Below are 25,923 nucleotides of genomic sequence, written 5' to 3'. Positions count from 1 at the left end.
CTCTTTTAAGACACCGTGGAAGCATTTCTCATCGCCGGGGCGAAGGCCTTGCACCAGGATCGGATCATTCAGCCTGAAGGAACGCCAGGCTCCTTCGCTTTTCATCTACCATGTTCTTTGCCTTGTAAAAACGCCCATGCATGTGGTCTTTTAGACTCGGCTGCAAGAAGGTAAGATGGGTGCGCGGCTTCCACAAAAGGAACAACTCTTCCGGGATCTTCTCCGTGGATGCAGTAGGTGTGTTCCTGTACCTGAAAAGAAACAAATCTAAATGATGCTGTAAGCTTCTCTTCACATCCCCCTTTTTCTTGTCACATAATCGTCGAAGCAGGTCTTTCTTTATGGTCTGTAGGAGTCACTCAGCACTTCCATTGGATGTCGGATGGCAAGGCGGCGGTCTAGTGTGGCACACGCCGTTGTTGCGAAGGAAGTTACTGAATGCAGTAGCCATGAACTGTGGATGATTATCAGCCAACTTCCTCCGGAAGTCCATATGATGCAAAAACGCTGTGGAGTTTTTCTATAGTTCTGTCAGTTGTTAATGTCATCAGGGTGGCTTCCACCCACTGTGAATGCGTGTCAATAAACACCAACAACCACTGGTTCTCTATGAAAGCGAAGTCCAGATGCACTCGCTGCCACCTGTGTGTTGGCCAATCCCATATCAGCAATGGAACTTTTTGTGGAGCATTTTGTGTCAACCGACAAGTGCTACATCACTGAACTAGACAATAAATGTCCTCATCTAGCCTCGGCCACCAGACAAGCAACGAGCAAGCATTTTCATGCATGTTGTGCCCGGGTGACCTTTTCATAATAGGCACAGCATTTTCTCCCAAACATTCAGGCATGATGACCTGGTTACTCCATGCAACACATTGCTCATCAATGGAAAATTCATGTCACCTAATGAAATAAGCAGACAAAGCATTATCTGCCACGTGCACTGGCCAGCCATTCAATGTGTAGTCAAGTACTTTTGACAAAACAGGATCTGCGCGAGTTCCCTTCTCTACATCAGCAACACATAACAGCACCTGGTCAACAGCCGAAAAGAAATCTAAAACATCATTTTCGTTTGGCAACAGAGCGCCAGCATTTCCAACAGCACTGCCTTTTCGATACACCCACTGGTAATCGTATGCTGCTAGCAATAACCTTCAGCGTTGCATTCTTGCTGCCGATGTCACCGGTATGGGCTTGCCATGTGCCAAAAGGCCAGCTAAAGGCTGATGATCAGAATAAATGAAGTAAGACCACATAAATACTTATGGAGCTTTTTGAGCCCAAATACTACAGCAAAGGCTTCTTTTTTTTTATGAGCATAGCCCTGCTCAGCCTTGCTCAATGCTCTGGCTATGTAAGCAATTGGCCTCTCGTTTTTTCCAATTTTGTGGAGAAGCATGGCACCAAAACTGTATGGTGATGCATCACAAAGTAGTCCCAATTCCTTCTTTGGGTCATAATACGTCAAGACGGTTTCTTGAATGAGCCAGGTCGTGCTTTGTTCAAAGGCCTTTTCGGCCTCACTTGACCACTCGAACCCCTTTTCTTGGTTCGGAGCATTGTACAAGGGCTTCACTCTAGCAGACATGTTCGGCATAAATTTTCCATAAAATTGATCAAACCAAGATACACTCGCAAGTGTGCTTCATCTTTAGGTTTAAGGGCCTGCTTTATTCCTTGAACTTTCTAATCAGACGGGTGTATACCATTCGAGTCCAAAATGTGCCCCAGATAAGACACAGATGTTTGAAAGAACTTATATTTTTATTTCTTTCCTTGAATGCCCTTTTCTTGAAATCGTGATAACACTCTCTACTTTCTGGAAACACTCATCGAGTGATGCTCTAGTAATCAATGAATCATCCAAATAGCACACGACATGGTCTAGACCCTTCAATATATATATCATACATGACTGCCTGGAACAATGAGGGGAGCACTTTTAAGACCATATGGTAGCCGCATGTACTTGAACAACCCCAGATGTGTGTTCACGACTGCAAGTGACTATGCCGCAGCATGCAGTTCGAGCTGCTATTATGCAGTAGACAGATCAAGTATACTTTAAAGTATTTGCATCCTGCCAAAGTCGCGAACAGATCATCAATCACGGGAAGAGGATAATGATCTGTGCGAAGGCATGGATTTAGTGTCACTTTGAAGTCGCCACACACGCTAACTTTGTTGTTCAACTTGGGTAAAACAACAAGAGGTGTTGCCCATTCACTCTTTTGTACAGCTACATGAACACCAGTCTCTACAAGAGACTCAAATTCTTGCGCTACCATGGCTTTCAATGCAAAAGGCACTTGGCACGCTTTGCAAAAAACAGGAGTGCCACCTTGATTGAGCACTAGCTTGATAGGAGAGCTCTTAATTAAGCCAAGTGTTTGATCAAAAACTTGTGAATACTGTTCAAGTAACATCACAGCACTATCTTGGTGTACCTTGTGCTACTAGACCAGTCCAACCTTAGAGCCGCCAGCCAGTCACGTCCAAGCAATGCAGTATTCCTAGTACCACGGGTTTTAACAACTGCTAATGGAAGTTCCTGGTGTTGACCCTTGTGTTCTACTGGAACTATTAGCTTCCCCATAACTGCAAGCTGAGAACCACAGTATGTTTTCAACTTCAAATGGCAGGGCTCTAAAGATAGACTAGGCCAGTAACCCTTGTACAGGCTTTCTGGCACAACTGAAACAGATGCTCCTGTGTCTATTTGCATTCGAACATGTTTCTCTGCCTCTCAGACATATTTCATAATGCTCTGTACATTTATCACACAAGTAAACATTGTATAGCGCCAGTTCATTGTCACTGTCTCTACTGCACTTGTAGTGCTCTTACATCTAGCCATGCACGTTTTCGCTAAGTGTCTGTAGTGCTTGCAAAGATAGCACCAGTACTTGCAGAACTTGCACATTGACAGGTCGTGGGCGGATCGACACAGCAAACATTCTGATAAGTGCCACACCTTCGCTCTTCGTTGTGGTGCACAAGCTTGTCTGTTCGGTTTTGCACATTTCCCACTGTCCAGTTCACGGCTAGCTGCGCTAGCTGATTGAACACGGCAGGGCTGGAACTCTTGGTTTTCTTTGCATGCCAGCTCTATGCCTTTTGCAATGTTGCATGCACTTTTGAACGTTAAGGTTCCCTTCTTCAGCAACTCCACTTGCCTTGCTCTGTCAGGCAGCCCGGCTACAGAACGGTCCCAAAGGGCGTCGTCAAGGAAGGTTCCAAAGTCGCATGATGCCGCTAGACGCCTCAGCTCTACAGAAAATGCTGTCACAGATCCTCCTTCTTGCTGGAAACGGGAGTTCAACTTAAATCATTCTGCAATAACCAATGACTTTGGAGCGTAATGTGGCCTCATTACTTCTAGCTGCTTGTAGGTCTTGCTTTCAGGCTTTTCTGGTTCCACAAGCGTTTTCACAACATTTCACAACATTCGATAGGCCTTCTTCCTTATTGCTGTGATAAACATAGAAACCTTCAGGTTGCCGCTCACCTCGGAGGCCTTTAGGAAGTGCTCTAACCTTTCCACGTAAGATACAAGGTCCTCGTTGCCCTCCTAGATGAACTGGTTGAACCTTGCAAGTGCTGCCATGCCGAGGCGCCACCGTGACACATGCTGGATTCTTCAGTTAACTGCATTCTGAAAACTGACGCAATCTCATTCTTGTTGCCATTATGTTGTGGCTGCAACAGGCAATTCCGAAGTCACAGCAACGGAATCAAACTGTTTATTTGGCAAGCTAGGCCGTAACGGAAAGAATAAACCACCAGCACAGCAGTGCCGGGTGCTTATATAGGCACACCAGCAAGCGGAACACCAGCAGACACGACACGTGCACACACACCTGTGAAGCGACGCCACATGGCTGACACAAGAACGCGTCTGTCATAGCATCTGTGATGGCACAACAGCATTGTTCCAAGCCACTCTTTCACACGAAAGGAAGAGATAAGTTGACATTGAACACACTTGGAACACTGCAGAAAGAATGTGCTGTAAACGTGCACGAATTCTAATTAACAAAACAGCTGCACCTACAAATGTCAGCAAGCATACTGTGCACAAGTGGACGCTACAAGATGGATCAAGAGATGGTGCCACCATCCCAGGCGACATGCTGGTTGGGTGCTCCTTTTGAACCTTCTACTTCTGCTATCTCTGCAACCCTCCTCTTCCATTGTATCTCAAAATATTTAGAAGACACAAGCCTTTTTGATGTCAGAGTGAAAAATTTTATATCGCTGCTCTCGCAACAGCTGATCTCGCTGTGCAGTTGCAGTCTTCATAAATGCTGCCAACACCTGCGCTGCAGCGCTTGCCGATAGCAGATGGCAGGACACCTTTAAGATGTGTTCACCCTCCAGACTGGTTGAAGAAGCCTGCAGCTTCCACAGTGCTGACCAGAACTACATACTGAAACAGCATAGCTGCTCTGTTTTGCAATGTTTTCTAAACAATCAAACTGTCCTCAATATGGATCTCAGATGATAAACATTGGATAGCAATTGCTGCATAAGATGTATTATGCTGTGAAGTATAAGGAAAGTGGCCGACCTTTCCAATTGGGTTGTGTGGCGTGTTGACAATGATCATCTTGGTCTTGGAGGTAAACTTTGAGGCCAACTCCTTTGGATCAAGCACCCAGTCAGCGCTAGAAATTTGACCTTCCTTCCTCTGAAAGGACAAGAAAGTAAGCAATGACACAGTAGGCACTCCACAGAATTTGAAGGGGCCCTGAACCACCCCTTGGGCTTGGTGAAATAACATAGTCCCCAAGTGGCATAAGCTGCTGTGAACATCTCAGCTAAGTTTTGCTGTTGTATGCGGTGCGTGGAGCTCGCAATTAAGCAGATCGCGAAGTCCCCTTTCTTTTAAACACTTTCTTTTCAACAGAAGCCCCTGTCCTCACTCTCTTCTAGACGCACTATTTTGTCATTCCCTTAGACGGCTGCTATTGGCCGATTGCAGTTGGCTACATGGCATAGATACCGCAGCAGCCGGGGGGTGCCGTCGCCAGGAGTCTACTGGCTAAGCACACTGCAGCTCACTGAGGACAATAGCGTTTGGCTTATGTTTAGTGCGTGGTAGGCACCAAAGGTGGAAGATGTCACGTCTACGTTAACATCCAAAATTTAATTTGAACTGCGTGCCACGGTGACATTTACAAGGCGGAACATTGTGTGAGCACGCCCCACTGTGCCATAGCCTTCTCAGTGTAAGGCATTGAAGAAGGAATGGAGCACAGCAGAGGCCGTGTTTGATTGCCAATAACTCTGCTTCTGCTGAACACATTGAAGAACTTCTTGCGGCAAAGTATTTCTGAAGTAGCCTATTTTCACTTCGAATGCTTTTCTCCACTTCAATAAAAAGTGGTTAAGGGCCCCTTTAAAGGGATCCTGAACCCACTTTCAGGCTTGGCACAGAAACACAGTCCACGGATCGCATACACTGCTGTAAACATCTCAGCCAAATTTTGCAGTTGTGCGCGACGCATGGTGTTCGCAAGCAGAGTGCGAAGTCACCTTTTTTTCAAACACTCTCTTTTCAACAGAAGCCTGCTCCTCACTCTTTTTGGGCTGCTTTATTTCATAATATAGCAGATTCCCATACCCAGCTGCTATTGGCCAATAGCTCACATCAATCAAGAAGAGGGTTTAGATCAGTGTGCTTCTCCTTGCGAATAATGATCAGAATTATGGACTTCCGGAAGAAGACAACCATTGTCCGTTCACGCTCAGCCGCGTGAGCGGACAAAGCGGACAAATTTTGATCATAATTACGGACTTCCGGAAGAATAGCTGACATCAAGAAAGGTGTTTGGATCAGTGTGCTTCTCCTTTCCAATTTTGATCAGAATTACATACTTTGGGAAGAACAGCGGACATCAAGAAAGGTGTTTGGATCAGTGCGCTTCTCCTTTCGATTATTGATCAGAATTACGGACTTCCGGAAGAAGAAGACCATTGTCCGCTCACGCTCAGCCGCGGCCGCCCGCGTAGAAATTTAACTTTAGTTATCCTGCTTATCGTTGTCGTAGCTGTTGGGTCTCACCAATTTCAACTGTTTTGAACACTCAAACTAGCCTTGAACCACGCGAAACTTAAGGTCAGACCACATGCACCCTTACCAGTATGCATGAACTCCTGGTTGCTCCTGGTTAGATGCCTTGGCAGACTTCACTTAGTATTGAGCTATTGAGAGTGCTTCAAAATGCACAAGTTGGAAGTGGCTACCATCCGTTAGTCAAGCTGTGGTGCAGGACAAAGCCGGTCCACACCATGTACCACGGTCTGACTGGAGCATATGAGCGCGAGCGCGCACTCAAGCCCTCTTGAGAACAAAGCAAATGCTGCGGGATGTCGCGATGAACTCACTGGCTGAGCGCACTGCAGCTCACTGAGGACAACCGCGTTTAGAATGTCGTAGGCGGCAAAATTGGAAGTAGTGGCATCTATGTGAACATCCAAAATCAAATTTGAACTGTGCACCACTGTGACGTTCGGTAGGCGGAGCATCGTTGGGCACGCTCCGCTCCGCCGTAGCCTTCGCAATGTCAAGCACTGAAGAAGGAATGGAAACATTGTGAAAGGGATCTATGCAACCTTTGATTGCCAATTACTTCAAGTCTGTTGAGCGCATTGAAGTACTTTTTGCACCATAACATTTCTGAAATAGTCTATCTTAACTTCAACTGCTCTTCACAATTAAGAAAGTGGTTCAGGGCCCTTTTAAAATTTCACAGAAACAGGAATAAAGGAAAAATTATTTTCCTTCAAGATAAAAACACCTTTTCCTACTAAACCAGCTAAAAAAGACAGAAACAAGCCAAATATAAAGCTTCACATTCAGAATCAACTAAATATTTTGAGATGTGCATTATTGGAGACTGAAGCTCACTGCCCAGCCTATTCAGCAAAGAACAAATCCTAGCTACCAGCTACTCCATGTTCTGCCATCAATGAAAACAAAAATGGGTGGGGGGGAGTTCTACTAAATTGAATGTTTCATTTTGGTGTTACTATCTTAGTAGAACAGACAGTAGGATGGAAACACGGCAACCCAAGATGTCACCATCTTTGCTGCTGTTTGCAGCTCCATCCTCATATTCTGCTAAAACAGTAATGCCAGAAAATGCTGTCTTTTCGTGCAAGCAAGCTGAGTGCAAACTTGTGATATGGAAGCCGGTGGCATGCTTTAGCCTTGGTCCTCTCACTGTATGTCCATGCACATACATCTGTTTTGAGCTTGAAATGAGCACACACAAACATGATATACTTACCATTAGGAAGATTGGACACCAGTGAATGCATGTCTGAGCTGCCAAAACCACTACTGCTATCCATCCATAAGACAACCTATAGCTCAGTGCTGCAACCAACTTAGGTGACCGGAGGTAGCCATTATATCATAAAACACTTTCCCAATCATATGAAGAGCCTATCATCAATATTTTGGATGACACATGGACATAGAGAAAGGACAGAAAGGGGTGGTGTGCTTCCTCTATGTCTGTTCACCATGTATGTCTTTCTGCACCCACATTGCTTAATCCCATGTTTACAGTACCAGACCAACTAGCCCAAAAGTGTTCTCATGGACTAATAGTTCACGCAGGTGGGCCTTCTGCCTTTATTGATACTTAGGAGTTACTTAGTTCGTGCATCGTACATCACATGAATTGACTAAAGGACACGTGAAACACAATCCTAAGCATACAGTCTAATGATATTTAGGCGATTGTTTTTGACATGTAAGGTGTATGTATAGCTACCAAAGCTCACCACACCACCCATGATTGCTCTCCTGTAGCCACTACATATACCAATGCAAACTTATATAATGTTGAGCAAATTATGACAAACAGCACTGCCGCTGACACAGAACACATCCAAGCAAGTCAAAAGCACATAACAGCTATCGCTATGAAAATGTTCCAAGACAGATGCCTTACAGGACGAAGAGGAATGAAGACTGGAACTCCACCGGCCATCAGAGTCATAGGCTCATAGCAGTCAAAGAAGGGTTCAATGATGATCACCTGCATGATGAACAATCAAATGTCAGCTTTAGCTACTTAGCGTATAGACACGTGTAAGGGCCATACCCCCAACTTGGCAGCCCAAAATTTGAGAAAAAAAAAAAGCAGATCCAACTAGCTGCAATCTATGAACAGTAGAATCTCGCTGATACTATTTTGTATATGCGGTTTTAAGGATAATACATTCTCTTTTCTTTTCCCAGCCAATATCCCATAGAAGCAATGTATTTCCACATACGGTTGTTGCGATCCAAGTTTTCATCTGAAACTTGATAAGACTGCCCAAAAGTGGGCTTTCACCAGTATTTCTAACACTTGTAGCTTTATATTCCAATGTACTAGCTTAAACAACTTTCCAACGACCCACAAACCAACAAACAATGTCTTAAGCCTCAGCCACAATGGAGGAAGAGATGTACATAGAGCGCCGCCGATGGTAAAACGCTCCTGCGGCAGTGTGGCCACACTGACTGGCGGTGCATCGCTGCTCAGCTGAGCGAGGTACGGCGTATTTTTTTTTAACTTCCAGGAGAACGTCTTTATGGACATTGAAAAGAAGAAAGTTCAGCACAAACCGACGAGCTATTTCAATGTTGATGAATAAAAGTGCATTGGCTGCGGTTCGTGGAGCGTCGAGTGGTGCCACACAAACCTTTGCTACTGAGTTTGTCACCGAGTACGCCTATTTTCGTACTGGTTGGAGCTTGCTTCAGATAATACCATTTTTCTACCTTTTATTTTTCGGTTCTTGTGAAGATCATATCAATGAGATTCCACTGCGCAGTGAAGATTTGTGCAAGTGCATAAAGAGTCGAAACACAAGTTTGTGTTTATTGAATGCCCACGCAAAGTGGCATGGAAGGCTTTATTCAGGCATTGTAGAGAGGCTAATGCAATGCAGCTGTAGCGGATGCACGAAGGCAAGCTTTCTGGTTTTTTTTTCCACCACACGGACATTGCCACGAATGCGCAGAGGCAAACTCGTGGTGGTGCAAGGAACACAGCGGTTCACGTGGCGCACTGCGATTGGTTGGCCTATTTGGCAAGAAGATAGCCAGGCCGCAACACCCATAGTCACAAAACAGAGAGGTTCACAAAGAAAACATTCACTTTTAAAGATTTCCAATGAAGAAGCAATCGGATTCGGTGCCCCAATGACATGTGCGCACATCAGCGAATTTTTGTGCACTGGTACTTTCACTTGCCGTACTGCATGGCGAGAGATGCGCATTGACTTCTGATGCAATGGCACATCCAGAGATTTGGGGTGTGCACAAGCCACCGGCTGCACCAGCACTACTTTGACCAAAAGGTTTGGTCCCATGTAAGGGCCCTACCACGTCAAAATGGTGAAACAAAAAAGTGACGCCCTTACGGTAGCTACATAAAGTGCGGTCTATACGGTAGCTACACAAAACACTTAATGTGACAAGCAAAGGCTGAGATGGTCTGAACTACCACAGCCTGAACCCCCCTTATTTTTTTCAAGGCACCATTTGATGCCCAATAAAGGGACCCTGAAATGACCAACATTCGCAAGCATTGAGTTTTGGTCGTGATGGTACGACACAATTTTCTAGTGTTTAAGCGCAGAAGCTTCAAAAACCACGGACAGCCGAGGAGACATGCACAAGCACTTGTGTAAGTCTCCTCTGTTGTCCATTGTGTTTGGAGTCTCTGCGCTACACAAGAAAATTGCTGACAGTTGCGCACGAACATATTAGCTAGGCAGGGGAGGCCCTTCAATATGAAAAAGCGACTTTAGATGCCCTGTATAAATATTAACCATAAACTCATTTTGATGTGCTCCCATCCCTACTGACCAAAACAATGCCTCTCCATACATTTTCTGCTTCTCTTGCACAATCTATGTAGAATGGGTGAGTGATTTCAACTGGGTGAGCAATTTCATTAGCTTTCCAGGTGATGTTATCGGGAATACCTACCTTAATTTTTTTCAGCATGATGGTCACCTGGAGTGAACACCTTTTGTGGATTTTTTTTCTCTTGAAGCATGCAAATGTCATGTGCCGACTTTCTAACGGCACATTCTTTCAAGCTTCTGCTACTTGAAGAGTGGCAACACACTGCCTTTGGACTCCAGTATCATGTGTGTCAACATTTTTTCCCGACCGTGATGACCTCCATGACGTGATACATGCTAAAACCAAAAGTCTTCTATGGAAAGAAACTTTGGTTTTGTCCTTACTAGGTTGCAAGCATGGTATAACATATGTCACGCAGGAAAGTTCTTATTGTGAAAAGAATGAAGGGCTAGACTCTATTACAATTCACTACCCTAATAAAACTGGTGGTCACCTGGAGTGACCACCATACTTGAAGGGTCAGCTAGTTTTTATAGTTACTGCTAGGTGTTCAGTATTAGGAGTATGTGGAAATACAATCGCACTCTGATAGTTTCGCAGGGGGTGACACACCAATTAGAGTGATTCTGACTTTTAAGTTAACGGTATAATCTACTAGAACACATGCAGAGAAATTCACGAGAAAAGCCCTTCACACTGTGTACAAGTCTCTTGACACAGGGGCTGATGAAGATTACGTTCCTCTCATGACTGAAAAGGCGTCTATATGGAATCGACTGTCCTACAATATTCACCACTGCTGAACCATTTACAATACAGTGACTTGTCATTTGCTGATTAGAGAAAGAGATAGGAGTAAGTGAAATCTTCAGCCTTTTCTTGAAGCTGTCCTTGACACAGACATTGCTCTCTCAGACAAATGCCTAGCTCACCAACGGTGCAAATTGTACATGCCAACTACATTATTGGGCCATGTTCTTTTCTGTGACTCAGATAATAAAATCGAAGCCTTATGTACACACTACTACACATATTCAGTTAAACCTCGATATAATGAAGTTGGTAAAATGGGTAAATTGCTTCATTATGTCAAAATGTTGTTATACTGAAATTCGCTCATTTCTGCAATTAAGTACAGTCGCCGATGGAATTTTCTTAGGTGAGGCTGCAAAATTTTCTGAATTATTGGGCAATTGAAAAAAAAAAAGCAAATCTGAATGAGAGAAAAAAACAATTTTGTTAAATTTGAGAGTTGGCGACGAAAGAGTTTCGTGATGTGTGAACAACAGTTTCATAATGGCAGTCTGAAGCGAAGCCAGCAACACATTCACGTTCACTTCGCCCCTGCCGCTGATAAGAGTTGCCCGCAGTGGGACAATGCTATAATGAAAACTGCCGGCAGCAGGGAGCAAATGCATCGCCTGCCTCTCGCATCAATGCTTTTCTGAAACTTGAGATTATGCAGCCTCTAGCAATAAACGCACGGGAAGACAGAGCACGATGCCATGCCAACACAGCTCACCCAGTCTCTGCACATACGGCAGATTACCTCTAAAACAGGGCATGCCGGCTGCGTATGCGTTCAGCCACGCTGCCAGCCAGGCGCAGCCAGTCACACTAGAAAAAAAAAAATGCTAGAAAACTTGTGCCCACCCTCGCATGCGCTTGGATCGAATTACCACAAGCAAGCTTCCCTCCTCCCTTTCCCCTTGCTCATATGGGAAGACTGCGCTTATCAAGCCACCATACTTTTGATCTGGGAAGTTACCGCGAAGAACACACAGGACGAAGAAAGAGACAACACGAAGCGGTACTGACAACTGTAACTTCCCAAACGAGTAGTTGTCAGTACCGCTTCGTGTTGTCACTTCGGTTCTTCGCGGTAACTTCCCAAATCGTGGTTCACTAACTGGCCTACAGCCACACTCTTTCTAAGCCACAATGCTTCTTGGCTCACCCTCACATGCTTTCACCCACACCTAAAGCATACAGTGTGCAGGGCATGATAGAATCTTATTTCACTTGGCCTTTATAAAAAACATGATGCTGCTCCACTTCAACGATGACTCTTGGTTGCATGTTGCACAATCTGAGAGATGCATTCGCAAGGAGCTGCATGCGATTCAACCGTCTAAAATTCTGCGTCCCCAGCAATTTTCTTTTATTGTCTCGGTAGTCCTTCGTGATGGCAGTGAAATTTTGTTATATTGAAATCATGTATAAACACACTTTGTCATATTGAGATTAAAAAAATGTGGTGTTCTATGGACAAGTTATAAAAACTAAAACACTTCGTTATATCGAGTATTTCATTATACAGTTAAACCTCAATATAACGAACTTGAATGGTTGTCAGCGTGGCTAAGCGCATACACAGCTCGCGCGCTCTGTTTTAGAAGTAATCTGGCACGTGTGCAAAGAGGGGACGTGCCACGATGGCATGACATCATGTGCCGCTGTCTTCACACGTGTTAAGTACTAGAGGTTGAATAATCCAGAGTTTCGAAGACGTGTCGAAGCAAAAGGCAGATGAAGCATTTACCCCACGTTGCCAGCATTTTTTTATGATAGCACTGTCCCACTGCGAGTGACACCATCAGCTGCGGGGGCCAGAGTGTACACAAAAGCATGGCTGCCTTCAGTTTATATTACCGATGTGAAAGTAGTTTACACAACATGAAACAGCATCTTTCATTGCCGACTTTCGAATTCAACAAAACACTTTTTTTTTTTCGTTCAAATGTGCATTTCCTGACTGCCCAATAATTCAGAAAATCTTGTGGCTCCTATCATGCAACAAAGAATGCACCGGCAATAGTACGCATTTGCATAAAAGGTATAATTTCAATCAAATGAAATTTCAATATAACAAAGCAAATTGCTGATTTTACTGACTTTGTTATATAAAGGATTAAACCTATTGCAGTTCTTTATTTCGAGGTTTAGCTTTATTTCACTACAAGCACCAGATGGAAAGGTGCATCCTACAAAGGTGTGTTGCCTGCAGTACAAAATCCCAAACTTCAAAGACAGCATGGATGTGCGAGACGTGAATGTCCTCTTGCACCTGCTAGGAAACAGTCTGTTGGGCTGGCCTCCACTAAAAGTGACTTCTAGACTCTTAGTGCATCGTGGTCACCCTAGGTGACCACGTCAATTTATATGAGTGAAAACCAGAAAAACATTTTTCATTGTGGTAACAGCATTTCCTTACCAGCTGTTTACCACTTCAATAAATTTCAGTTTTTCATGCATACAAGTTTATTCTGCAAGTAAGAGTTAAACATGCCATTGCATTATTCTTCTTCTCAAGAGTATATACACACATGTAGTAACCTGCTTCAAATAAACACAAGGGCAATACAGTTGAACCCACTTATACTACCAATATTCAAGTGACAAGAAAATTCCATTGCTATAACCGATAATTGTTATGACTGGGTTGCATGTACAGAGCAGAGGGGACAAACATTGAAACATTTTATTGAGACAAAAAGAAGCAGTTGAATACACTTATAGCACTACCGGTTTCGGCAATACTGAAAAGGAGTGGGAGTACAAGTGTTTTTTGAGACTGAATCGAATAGTGCCAGAAGCAAATTAAATCAAATAATGAATAGTTTTTAAATAATTAACAGCCAGTTTCACAATTAATATAAAACTACTTAGTATTCTTTAATTTAGCAAGTTTCTGTCATCACATCGTACATTATGAAGCGTTATTTATTAAAAGCACAAATGGAGCATTAGGAACAATCAAGTAGTTTCTTCGCTTGTACAGGACTCTTCAGAGAGTGCGAATGATTGCTGTATAGCCTGTAACGTATGGCTACCCAAGTGATTTAGCTTGCTATACTCATAGGTTGGCATTGTGGGAGAATACTCACTCACACTCACTCAACATAATTTTGCAAAGCCCCGCACTCACTCACCTCCACTCACACTCATGTCCATTTGTCACTGGCACTCACCTCCACTCACACTCACTGGCTCGCACTCCCACTGATCTCCACTCACACTTGCACTCACTTCGCTCACACTCCCGTCCGCTTACACTCACACTCACGCCTTTGAAATGAGTGCGAGTGAGTGTGAGTGAGTGCACTCATGAGTGAGTATGCCCTCTGCCACTCACAATCCGTGTATATTCATACCGAAGTTTACAATTTAGCACCTATTATATCTGGAGCGCGAGAAGGCAGTGTTTTGGTACCAGTTTTATTTTTAATAACATCAACGATTTGTCTTCCCGATTACATTGTAACAACCGTCCATTCGCTGACTATTGTTTTTCGTACCGCAAAATTAATTGCAACGATGATCATCATATACAAAATTCTACTTTTTCTTGGCGTCAGGAGTGGCAGATGACTCTAAATGCCCAAAGATAAGTAATGCTAACAATAAGTAGAAAGAAACAGATATCTGATTTTACTTACATTATTAATGACACACCTCTCACTTGTGTATTTCAGGGCAAATGTTTAGGTCTCACTTTAACATGCACGCTCCAATGGGAAACCCATGTTAGCAACATAACCTCAAGTATAATAATAATATAATATTTGGGGTTTTACGTGCCAAAACCACTTTCTGATTATGAGGCACGCCGTAGTGGAGGACTCCGGAAATTTTGACCACCTGGGGTTCTTTAACGTGTATCCGTTCTAAGCACAAATCTAAGCACACGGGTGTGTTCGCATTTCGCCCCCATCGAAATGCGGCCGCCGTGGCCGGGATTCGATCCCGCGACCTCGTGCTCAGCAGCCCAACACCATAGCCACTGAGCAACCACGGCGGGTATAACCTCAAGTATAAATCAATCTATATGCTGAGCACCAAAGCGACTCATCTTTCTGAGAAGACGCTTTCGTCTTGAGCCAGAAGATACAAATTTGCTGGCCTACAAAATGCTTGTTTGACCAGTGCTGGAGTGCGCCAGTATTGTTTGATTTACATACACAAAAAAAAACTCATAAGAGGGGGTGCAGAGGAAGGTAATAAAGTTCATTTATAGTAAATACAAGTTAACATATTCATCGACTGATTTATTAAAAAGAGCTGGTTTATTAACACTGCAAAGTAGGGCAAAACTAGCATGACTAAAGTTTTTGTTTCGATTTATTCATGGTGACAAAACCATTGGCATGTCCATACGAAGTTCTTTAAATCGTTCTAGGTCAACACGCCACAAGCACTCTAGAACACCTAATGAATACACCTTTAACTCAAACTGCTTTAAATATTCATATTTACTTAAAACAATTAGGGAACGAAATGAGCTTAGTCCTTCAATTACTAACGCTTTATAGTTAAATTACTTCATGACTTCGAGCGGCCACCAACTTTAACGGCGTTTGCTTGGAGCTTGCCCCTCGTTGATCATCGAGGAGGGAACGGCACGTAGATGAGACGATGTAAAACAAACTGGTTTAATACATCGCTACGGGTGAGCGAACATCGAGCAACAGAGCACCGTAGTGTATACCAGCAACTAAAAAAAGTTAGAAGCAGAGTTATCTACAGAGCAGTGCACTATTTCTTTATATCCCGTACGGGGTTCTGTCTTCACAGCACTGGAGTCTGGAACAAACAATTCCAATGCGTCTTTATGCATTGAAGGATGCATTGGCGTTATTTGTGTACTCGCGTGTGGCGTCCATTTGGTGTGTATTTGAATGAAAAAAAAAGAAAGAAAGCTATTCGCGGCGTAGCATGCGTGTACAAAGAACACGCTGCTGGCACAGGCAAAAGCAAAAAAAAAAAACTGCGCATGTGACAGGAGAGGGGGGGAGGGGGGGAAGTGGGTAGCCTGCCGGACAAGTCACTATAATAATTTTTAAAAAGCTGCTTTGGAGAGGAGGTACTGTGTGGCTGCTGTCCCTGTTGCCATGACGACGTAAACAACCATGTGCGCTGCCACTTTCTGAAAGTATCGCCTGCCCGAAAGGGCCGTAACTGAAGAGCGCCTTGGCGCTAGCGTCAAAATATAAAATTTTTTATTGAAGTAATTTCTAAGGAAATTGGTATAAATCTATGATTTGCCCCACAGAGGAGCTGCATTAACTCGACCAATGGGAGCCTTGCAGAGATTCACACGGCAGTCTGGAACACGAGCACGGTTAAAGTCACCTAAAATCCTTCATGCCTAGAATACTGGAAGAGTGTCCTAAGCGCCGGCTGCCGCACGAGGCATTTGCGGGGAACTGCCGCGCAGCACCACTGCTGTGCCGGACTCGTGGGCTTTCTGCGGTCGGGAAGCAAGTGGAAAGCCAGGGGCGTTTGCTACGCGCTGTAGTTTTCTTGAGTTGAGTTTCTACGCAAGACACTTGGAGGCTATTTAACTTCAATGGTGCGGTACGGCATGGAACTTACCCATCTTTAAGCATTGTCTTAGTGCTGGAGCAGCAAGATAATGCAAAAATCATGTGTCGAACGGCATCAGTGCAGCCTAGTTCCGGTGCTAGAGTTCAGAAATGGTAATGTGGGAGCTGTACGTGCTTAGAAACATGCAAAATGAAGTCGCATGCACAAGGAGAGAATGAAAACAAAGTTATTCGCATGGGTAATTGGGCAAAAGGGTGACGTATGCAATAATTAAGAGTAACGAAAAAAACCGAATTGCTCACGCAGTCAGCTGCAGCACACAGGCACAGTTACAGCTTCGCTCACCACTACGAGCCTCCCAGTCACGGTTGCCAGTGGTTTACAGCCATATCCAAATATTTTAATTCGAAAATTTGTTAGCCTCGACTAGTACTTTAATATCCAAAGAGCACCAAAAGAGAGCGTAAGTGAAACAAGATAAAGAGTAGGGACGGCCGTAGCGCCGTAATCATGTTAGCTTATTTCGCTTCAGAGACAGCATGCAGCAACGAACTTCGGCGTGCTTAGACGAAGCTTATATTAAATGCAGACATTAGAAATAAAAGCAATGCCAGGAAAACTTTATTCCACAAGGTTTTACACAAAAGGTGTCGCACAGAAAGAGACTGTACTGATATCCAGATAAAGTTAAATTAAATGCATAGATACTAGCATTTTTGCTGCATAAAATAAATAACTGCCAAATCAAAAATACGGCAAGCAATGTAAAAACGTAAAAGTGTTATTTCAATCACTTTAGAAAATTGTTCAGGAATACAAACCTGCTCTATATAAATGATAAATATAATCAACAAATATAGAGAGCTATGTTCCGTGCCTAACAAAAATATAACATGAGACAACAAATATTCCTTATAAACAGGTATAGAGTGGATGTTTTGGAGTATGCTGGAGTCAGTCATGCATTGGCTTTGTGTCTTTCTGCAGGGATCACTGTACATCAATAAAAATATTCATCCGAGGTGTTGGGATTGCTTCACCATAAAAAGTGCAACAGATGAGAATGTTTTAAACAGATTCAAATAACCCAGTCACACATACAGCAGCTTAACTTCAGATATTTTGAAGATTCACAGTGGTTAGCGTTCGCGCGTTTCAAAGACTTTGCAAAAAAATGGAGACTTAGTAGTTACATGGAAAGCAATAATTTCAGCGGCAAGTGAGTGTGCGCGAATGGGGCACTGGACTGCAACTTCCCGCTTTTTCCTGATGAGTTCGATAACGTCCATGCATCACGCTTTCGTGCTGAAGCTCCATAGTACTGAAACACCTTGTGAAAAAGTTCTCAAAATCTCTGATAAATCTAATGAGATGGCCAGATGGGTACAGCAAGCCTCCCTTGTCCCGCCGCTAGACGTGTGTAACCAGCTGCGCTCAAGTGACTAACATATTCTTTCTTGGTTAGTAGAATGTCGCGACAGTGCTCACACTTTCTTTCCTGAACAAACTTCCTAGTCACATAGCTGCAAATGTAAAAAATTAGCCTTTCATCACTTCCTTCAGACACGCGTTCGGCGTAATCCGGTTCTGCACCGGACTGGTTGCCTTTTTCTATCAGCCTTTCGATTAAGCCACATTTTCTGGCTTTGCACCACCTGCGTCATCTTGAAATCATCATTGGCTCTGAATTGATGCAAAGATGCAATGCCTAGCAATGTGGCGGAGGCGCGTAACTACAGAATGAGCAAAGAGAAGAGAGAAAGCAAAGAAACATCAGGAGCGGTCATGCAATGTGGGGACGACATTACGCTGTGTGATAGCTCAATATGAGAAGTGAGAAAGGTTCGAAGACTGGAGGTGATCATGTAATGCGGAGACTACATTACTAAGATTACGCCGTACGACTAAAAAGGTGCAGGGGCTTTGCTTTACATGTGATATGTCAATGAGAAGAGAGAGGAGCGAGGTCTGGAGGTGATATGACGCGGAGACATCCGGTCAACCCGCCAGAAGCATTGAATCTTACATCTGCGTCATCTGCATTTGTCCAGCCCCTACTCCTTTTAGGAAATTTTCCATTTATACACAATTTATTTTCTATATTGAAATGAATATATAACCATTACTGGCCCAGCCGTTTACGCATTTATTATGTGAAAGTTTAACTGTTACAATAGCCTTGTTATATAATCCGTGAGTCCTCTCATAAATCGTCAACATGTAACTTGTCTCATGCTATCATATGCAAATGGCCTGCCAGTGGGATAAGCGTAATTTATTGCCTAACGTAGGATTGTTACGTAAACTAGCAAGCATTTATTATGCATGACGATGTTATGTGTGTCTGCATCAAATTACCACCCTTGATTCACTGCAAATATTTCTATTAACTTCAAATATCAGTACTGATATTGCCTTCAATGGTAGTAAAATGTGAAAAGTTTACATCCTTACAATAAGTTGTCTCTTTTCATTATGTAATTACAGCTACATATTAATTGATCAGCAAGTATATGTAGTTGCTATGTACAAACCGGCGAGCATACAGAATGAATTGCTAAATTTACTTTCATGTTAAGAAGGAAATAGCAGAGCGTGGGAGGTGGTCTTTAAACCAAATCTAATGTATGAAATAAAAGAAAGTAAAGGCACAAAGCGTTAGCATGAGCAAGCCGTTTATATCTGCTTCACTCTCCTGTTTATGCGCGTCATCTCGTGCTTATTCCATTTTGCAGCATGTTTACGTTTGCCATGCCACACTTAACTAAACACATCCGCTCACAATGAACTGCACACTGAATGTGTGCCGGAAACAGCCCCATAAGTGCGGATCATCGCAGTGACAAACCTGCAAGCATAGAAGGAAATGTACAAAATCCCCATATTTACAGCACACAAACGCGTTCTCTGTGTGACAAGTCGCTGCAGTATTATCTTGCAGTGACGTTGTATATTATACAAGCTTAATTATCGCAATGTTGGCTAATAGCGACCAAATATCAAGCGCATAGCAGACGTCCACCGCTTTGGCGCAGCTTCCACAGCAGAGAAAGCCAGCAGATGCGGCAAAACAACATGGCGGCGTGGCAATTCTCTGGAAAAGCTTCACCCTCCCAGTATTCTAGGTCACCCTAGCACAGTTTGGTCCAATCAGGAATGCAGGCACAAGATCGGACCATAAATGGGCTTAACTGTCTCGTGCGCGCACCTGCAAGCACCCGGCACCAACTTGTCGCGTCAGAAGATGGGGAGAAGGGGTGAGCGTCCCAAGTAAGCATAGGTGCTGCAGGTACACACAGGCACGCACACGGCTCGCATGACTTTCAACGGTCACGTCTCGGCGACTCGTCGGCGCCTCCCTAGAACCGAGAAGCCTTACATTTCCTGGCCCTTTGGCACCGTCTGCAAAGGGCTTCCCATGCCCGATTTTGAATGTCTCTGCACTTTGTACTCGCGCTAACAGTTGCCACACAAGCAAAGCGTAACATTAGCTATGGTGGAAATTAATGTACATGCTGAACAGTTTGACGAAATAGTTCTGCGAAAATCCGCAAGGTGGAGAGAGGTGATTAATAAAGGAAAAATTACACATCCACCGGGTTGTAGCAACTGCTACAAAGGAAACCCACACGGGTTCCTCGAAAGAAAAGACTCGCAGTTGAAGAAAAATTCGTCCTGGTCCGGGACCAGGATGAATTTCAAGAAACCCGTATGGGTTTCCTTTGTAGCAGTTGCTACAAATTGGTGGATGTCTAATTTTCCCTTTATTAATCACCTCTCTCCACCTTACGGGTTTCCGCAAGAACTATTTTGTCAAACTCTTGCCTTTGTTTCGAGTTGTTGACAAATTTGACTTTGCCCTACTATCTGCTAGCCGCCTGGTTAGCTCAGATAATAGAGCAGCTGCCCCGAAAAAGCAGTGATCCCGGGTTCAAGTCCCGGACCAGGATGAATTTTTCTTCAACTGCGAGGCTTTTCTTTCGAGGAACACGTATGGGTTTCCTTTGTAGCAGTTGCTACGAACCGGTGGATGTCTAGTTTTCCCTTTATTAATGCTGAACAGTTTCTGTGAACAATTTCTTTTTAAAACCTGTATCGGGATTTTGGCTGAATAATCTGATTGCATCATCGCGCATCCTGTCTTCGTACATTTCGCGATTTCTATTTTTTACTCATACCAAGCGTACTGCTACTAATAATTTCATGTATTAAATCTGCTAGTGTTTTAGTGTTTTCCATTGTATAAATTACTTGATTGTGCTTCTTTTTTATTTATATGTATGCCTTCCCTGGAACAATCTTTAGTGAGATCGGCAGTATTCCTAAAAAAATAAACACTGCGCAACTTCCTTTCACCTACTTGAGCGCATTCAATCCGCGCTCTTTTCACAACAGGAAAGGAAATATTTTTCCACCCTTGGCCCGCCTAACGAGGATTCAGCGGAAGAGCCATTCACACAATAAATGCTCAGAACACGACAAAACTGTATAAACTACAGCAATGTGGTACGTGCAAATTTCACAGGGCTGGAGAAAGTGACCTGGCTTCAAAACACTTCCAGCTAGCTGCAGACAGCCAACACAACACGACAAAAAAAAAACCGAAGAAATGCAGATACTCTGCTGAAATGCACTAACATCCCTTGCTTCGAGCAGGTTAACAGCTCTCTCTCACTGCTTCTCAAATATTACACAATATAAAATATGATAGAAACACATGCGCAAACAGCAGAACTTATTAATGTCTGAACTCGCGTAACTCTATGGAAGCTGCTCTACACCTCCTGAGCAAGCGCCAAAACTGGGAGGGCGAGAGTCAAGTGATGAGAGGAAGTCCACAAGGCCTTTGGGATGAGGAGATATGTCTCTACGCTTAGTTTTTTCAGTCCTGAAGAAACTAGTTAATTGGAACATTTTGTAGATTGTATTTCACTTTGCTACCAAAGCAGTTTTGGGCGGAAATATCACAAACCTGTTGAACAGCCCAGAATACCTGTAATCCTAGAATTTACACCAGTAGGCACGTCGAACTGAGCATAATAGAATCCATTTGCTTTTGTGTTTGTGCTATCGTTTGAGACTATTCTTGTAGTTCTGCCAAGTGACATTATATTTGAAAAGTAGCACTGCTAAGCTCAAGGACACGGGTTCGATCCCCGGCCGCGGTGGCCACATTTCGATGAGGGCAGAATGCCAGAACCACAGGTGTTCTAAGTTCATCCGGAGTCTGCCACTGCGGCGTGCCTCTTAATCACATCGTAGTTTAGTAAAGTAAAACCCCGGATATTATTATATGAGAAGTTCCTGGGGATTTGACCCCATGAACTATGGGTTGCGAGACCAGCATGTTAACGCATTCAGCCACTATTAGTCGATGGTGCGCATGCTCTTAAATGGGGTTTTATATGAATAAGTTCAGATGCGGCACATGCACGTCTTCGATGATGCGGCCATTTTCTCTTTGATAGGGTCCCTTCAACAGCCTTCCATGCTTTCCGATGCGAACATAGCACATTTACACTATCGTGTTCCACTCTTAAAAGGAACTTTAATAAACGTCTTCAATTGTTGTGCTAGCTGTGATATACTCCCCCACGTTATTACTCACGTCTACTCTCACTCGCTCACCTTCATACTCACGTCTACTAGCACTCACGAGCCCTTACTGACATTCATAACACTCCATATTCAGACTCGCCTCAACTCACAAGCACTCACATTCACACTCACCTGCACTCAATAACTCGTGTTCATGTCCACCTCCACTCACCTGCATTCACACTCACCTGCGTTCACATTCACCTGCCCTCACACTCACCTGCCCTCACTCCCAAACACCACGTTCACACTCGCAAGCACTCACTCATGTTCACACTCACCTGCACTCGCACTCACAGGCACTCACTCTCGTTCACACTCACCTCCATTCACTCACTTCCACTCACCACGTTCACACTCACTTCCACTCACCTCCATTCACTCACTTCCACTCACCTCCATTCACTCACTTCCACTCACCACGTTCACACTCACTTCCACTCACCACGTTCACACTCACTTCCACTCACCACGTTCACACTCACTTCCACTCACCTCTGCACACACTCACAGGCACTCACTCTCGTTCACACTCACCTCCATTCACTCACTTCCACTCACCTCTGCACACAGTCACTGGCACTCACTCGCACTCACCTCTGCACACAGTCACTGGCACTCACTCGCACTCGCCTCCGCTCACTGGCACTCACTCGTACTCACTGGCACTCACTCGTACTCACTGGCACTCACTCGTACTCATTTCAAAGGAGTGAGTGAGTGAGTGAGTGAGTGAGTGAGTGAGTGAGCGAGTGAGCGAGTGAGTGAGTGAGTGAGTGAGTGAGTGAGTGAGTGAGTGAGTGAGTGAGTGAGTGAGTGCACTCATGAGTGAGTGTGCCGACCTATGGCTACACTACACAAGTTCTCATGTTTTATGTCTATGTTATGCCCATGGGGGGTGAAAATTTACCGATATTTTGCTCCAATCTTATGTTTAATTGAGCTCAGTTAACATTTTAAAACATTCACATTTACGAATGAAACACTGTTCGATTCGTTATTCAAAAGTTTTGAATATTCGCACATCCCTACTCAATTGTAACAGCGAGCAGCTGCCCCACCCTGGACTTTTGTGCGTGTTCTATGACAAAATGAACTGCTTACTACAATGTTCCCATGCCACATTATTGGCTATATCAATTAAATCTGGCTATGCTAAATAGAAAAGGACCGCAAAATCCAGGAAATGAAAAAAATTCGAGGTGCTTCGCCATCCCCACCTTTGTGCCACGCACCCCACATGGCATGCTTTAGTCATCCCTCTCCAGTCTCCTTTCTACCCCTCCAACGTCAGTGAGAGTGTGGGAGATTGGAAAGGGAGCTAATGGAAGAGATTGTCTCACTTGAACTTGTATTCCTATCTTTTGCAAAAACTAAATAAGGTGCGGTGATTTCTGAGTGGAGAAAGAAGCATGCATGGTGGATATTTGCTTGTCAATTCAAGGACCCCCCACATCCTGCATAAGTTCATTTTTTTCCTAGTTAGAATATCACAAACCAGCATTTCACATAGCTATGAGCAAAATGAAACATATAACATAAGTCTGCAAACATAACTCTCTGCATTAACCCTTCAAGGGTCACATTTTTTTCAGAAAAGGCATCCCCCAGGGTCACAATTTTTTTCTCACCTATGTAAATTTTTCAGAGCGACTTATTTGAAAAAAAAGTAATAAGTTTTCTAGGTGGCAATGAAGCAAAAAAAATTTTATGTGTGCATGCATTAAACAACCATAATTCAATTGTTATTTTTACAAGTGTGGTAATATTACGACTTACTTTGAAGTTTTAATAGGTTTCATGCAAGTAGGAAGACAATTTGAAACTGTCCATTTCATTGTCTATATTTATCATGCGTTGCGCTGAGAGAGCCATCCCAGCAAAGACAGCAGTGCAGTGGCCTTCGACTGATAACGAAGGGACCGAAGAATAGAAAATGATGTGGAATGTTAGAGAATACGGACCCAGCAACAGACCCAGGCTGCAGCATAAGTGAGGTGTGCCATGTGAACGCCCGTAAGCATGTCGAGTAGTGAGAATGAGTGAGAAACTTGCAGCAATCAAATGTTGGATCTTTAGGTTAAGATCTATCAGTCCTTGAGCGCCTTGAAGAAAAATATGCAAGTGCAACAGTATCACCGGTTTGCGAGAGCCCACTTGTAAACAATTTAATTGCACGCCTATGAGAGGGTCATGCAGGCAAACATCTCGTAACGAAAAGCATGAAAATGCAGATTATAAATCAGGAAAGCACGGTCACTAGCATGCTGCTCGTGACCATGCTTTTTTGGCAGAAGCGGAAATGCTCCATAACTACAGTAAAAGCTCATTCATTCACAACTCAATTCAAACTACCATCACAGTCTGTCCAACGATGAATTGAAAGTAATGTGTAATGCGTCCCACTAATTCACACTGAAATCCGCACCGTCACCAATAATACGAACTCTGAGTCAACGTAGATGGGGGAGTGCTAGTGCGCGGGAGCACGCAGGTGACGCTGGCGTCAGCGCATGGGCAACACAGCTTTGCTCTTTCCATCTGCAGCCCTTTTAGGCTCGACTGGAGAGAGACAGAGACGCATTTGTACCTGGCCAGGCATGGCCAACGCGTCTGTTGCAGGTCGCTTCTCTTCCTCTCTCAAGACCTTCAAAATAAAAACGCGTATGCGGCGCGGTGCGTTTTTCTTTTTCTTCCTTTTTCTTTCTTTTTTTCATGTTACATCTTGGAGGCTATGCTCTTTCTCTACGAGGTGTTCTGCCAAGAAGCTGCACTAGGTTATGTCTGAAACATGGCTGCCATGATGTTTATCAGCGCTCACAGTACCAAAAAGCATAGCCTTTGAGATTCGTGGCTATTACTGAAAGGAAAGCATCGCTGGGATATGCGTTTGAACGCCACCTATTTGTATAGTGGAACTCGGCGGCGTGCAGCCAGTGCAGCTATGAAAGTACAATGGAGACCAATGTCACAGCAGGTTGTGGTGCGTTTTGCGAGTGCATTTTAGAGCGCAGCGCTTATTCCTGCGGTGAGCGTTGACAGAGCAAAGGGGTGTTTTATGGTCCGACGCTTTCGGCCTGCGTCGCTTGCAGCCAGTCACCCTATGCCGCTTGCACAGCGCCAGCCAACATGCCGTCCCCTCTAGACGTCGACGTTCCTGCCGTCAGCTGCTCTCTTTGGAGCAGAATAATCCCAAATCCACGTGCCGCTTTGAACACTTTGAACGGCTGTATGTGACCATCGGCAAAGCGGCGTGGGCACCATTATATTGCGACAGAAATTATGCGACAGAAGGCACCAGGGTGGGACAAGGAGGGGGGGAGGGGGGGTACGGTTTTCTCCGGCAGCTGCTGCTTACGGTGCAGCCGTGCACCCTATATTGAAAGCGATTTATGACGTGGCTAAAGTACGCGCCCCTGCTGGCCTATCTTCAAAGCGATCTGCAATGTTTGCAGAGTCAGTGTAGTGCTGGTAGCTTCATATGCAATGTGCTTTCTATGTTTCATTAACGTTGAAGCAAGAGATGTACGAAGGTCAATTCACTCACTGCTATGGCCGCAATTCCTCACTCCAGCGTTTTTCAGCGAGTTTCCGCGGTCATCAAGTGAGATGTGTTCATGTTTACCCGTGCACATGTATCACCGTGATTGTTCATTTAGTAAGTAAGCGAATGTTTACAAGCTTATACGGCCAATTAACTACTATCTTTACTTCGTATAGCGATCTTCTAATTTGCTATCCCAATCGATGCTTCGCCTTTAAGGCAAAACAGATATTTTTTTTCTCTGCGCCATGCATTGTGGGTCAGCACAGTCGGTGCGATGAATGCGCAGATGGAGCAAGAGCCACCTCAACATCTCAAACCGCGTTGGCCGCACCTGACGTAGTGTGTGTGCACGCTCACGCTACATTGGACTATATACGTGCCTTAACTGAGCAATTTTTTTCCTCCGACTTTCATTAGTTCGAATTTTGTGTAATTCGAATTTTCGTAGCAGCCCTGCAAAATTCGAAATAACAAGTTTTTACTCTACTATGGTGATAGACACCATAGAGCAAAGCAAAAAATTTGTTTTGCCGGAAGCCAAAAGACAGCAGTACAAAGGTTCTTC

General features: G+C 44.0%; 1 protein-coding gene and 1 pseudogene across 3 annotated transcripts in view; both read right to left on the bottom strand.

Moving 5' to 3' along the window:
- Window positions 1–25,923, bottom strand: part of Kyat (Kynurenine aminotransferase) — a 121,669-nt gene that overhangs the window by 62,050 nt on the left and 33,696 nt on the right. For all 3 annotated transcript variants that reach the window (XM_075694632.1, XM_075694628.1, XM_075694637.1), the window contains 2 exons: window positions 7,974–8,060; window positions 4,577–4,696 (listed from right to left, as the gene is read on the bottom strand). In XM_075694632.1, coding sequence (XP_075550747.1) covers window positions 4,577–4,696; window positions 7,974–8,060 — 207 coding nt within the window. The remainder of the gene's footprint in view (window positions 1–4,576; window positions 4,697–7,973; window positions 8,061–25,923) is intronic.
- LOC142584528 (uncharacterized) lies at window positions 1,322–4,418 on the bottom strand (annotated as a pseudogene).

This window comes from Dermacentor variabilis, chromosome 1 (assembly GCF_050947875.1).
Source record: "Dermacentor variabilis isolate Ectoservices chromosome 1, ASM5094787v1, whole genome shotgun sequence".
Lineage (NCBI taxonomy): Eukaryota > Metazoa > Arthropoda > Arachnida > Ixodida > Ixodidae > Dermacentor > Dermacentor variabilis.
This window is presented reverse-complemented; position numbering and strand designations above follow the sequence as displayed.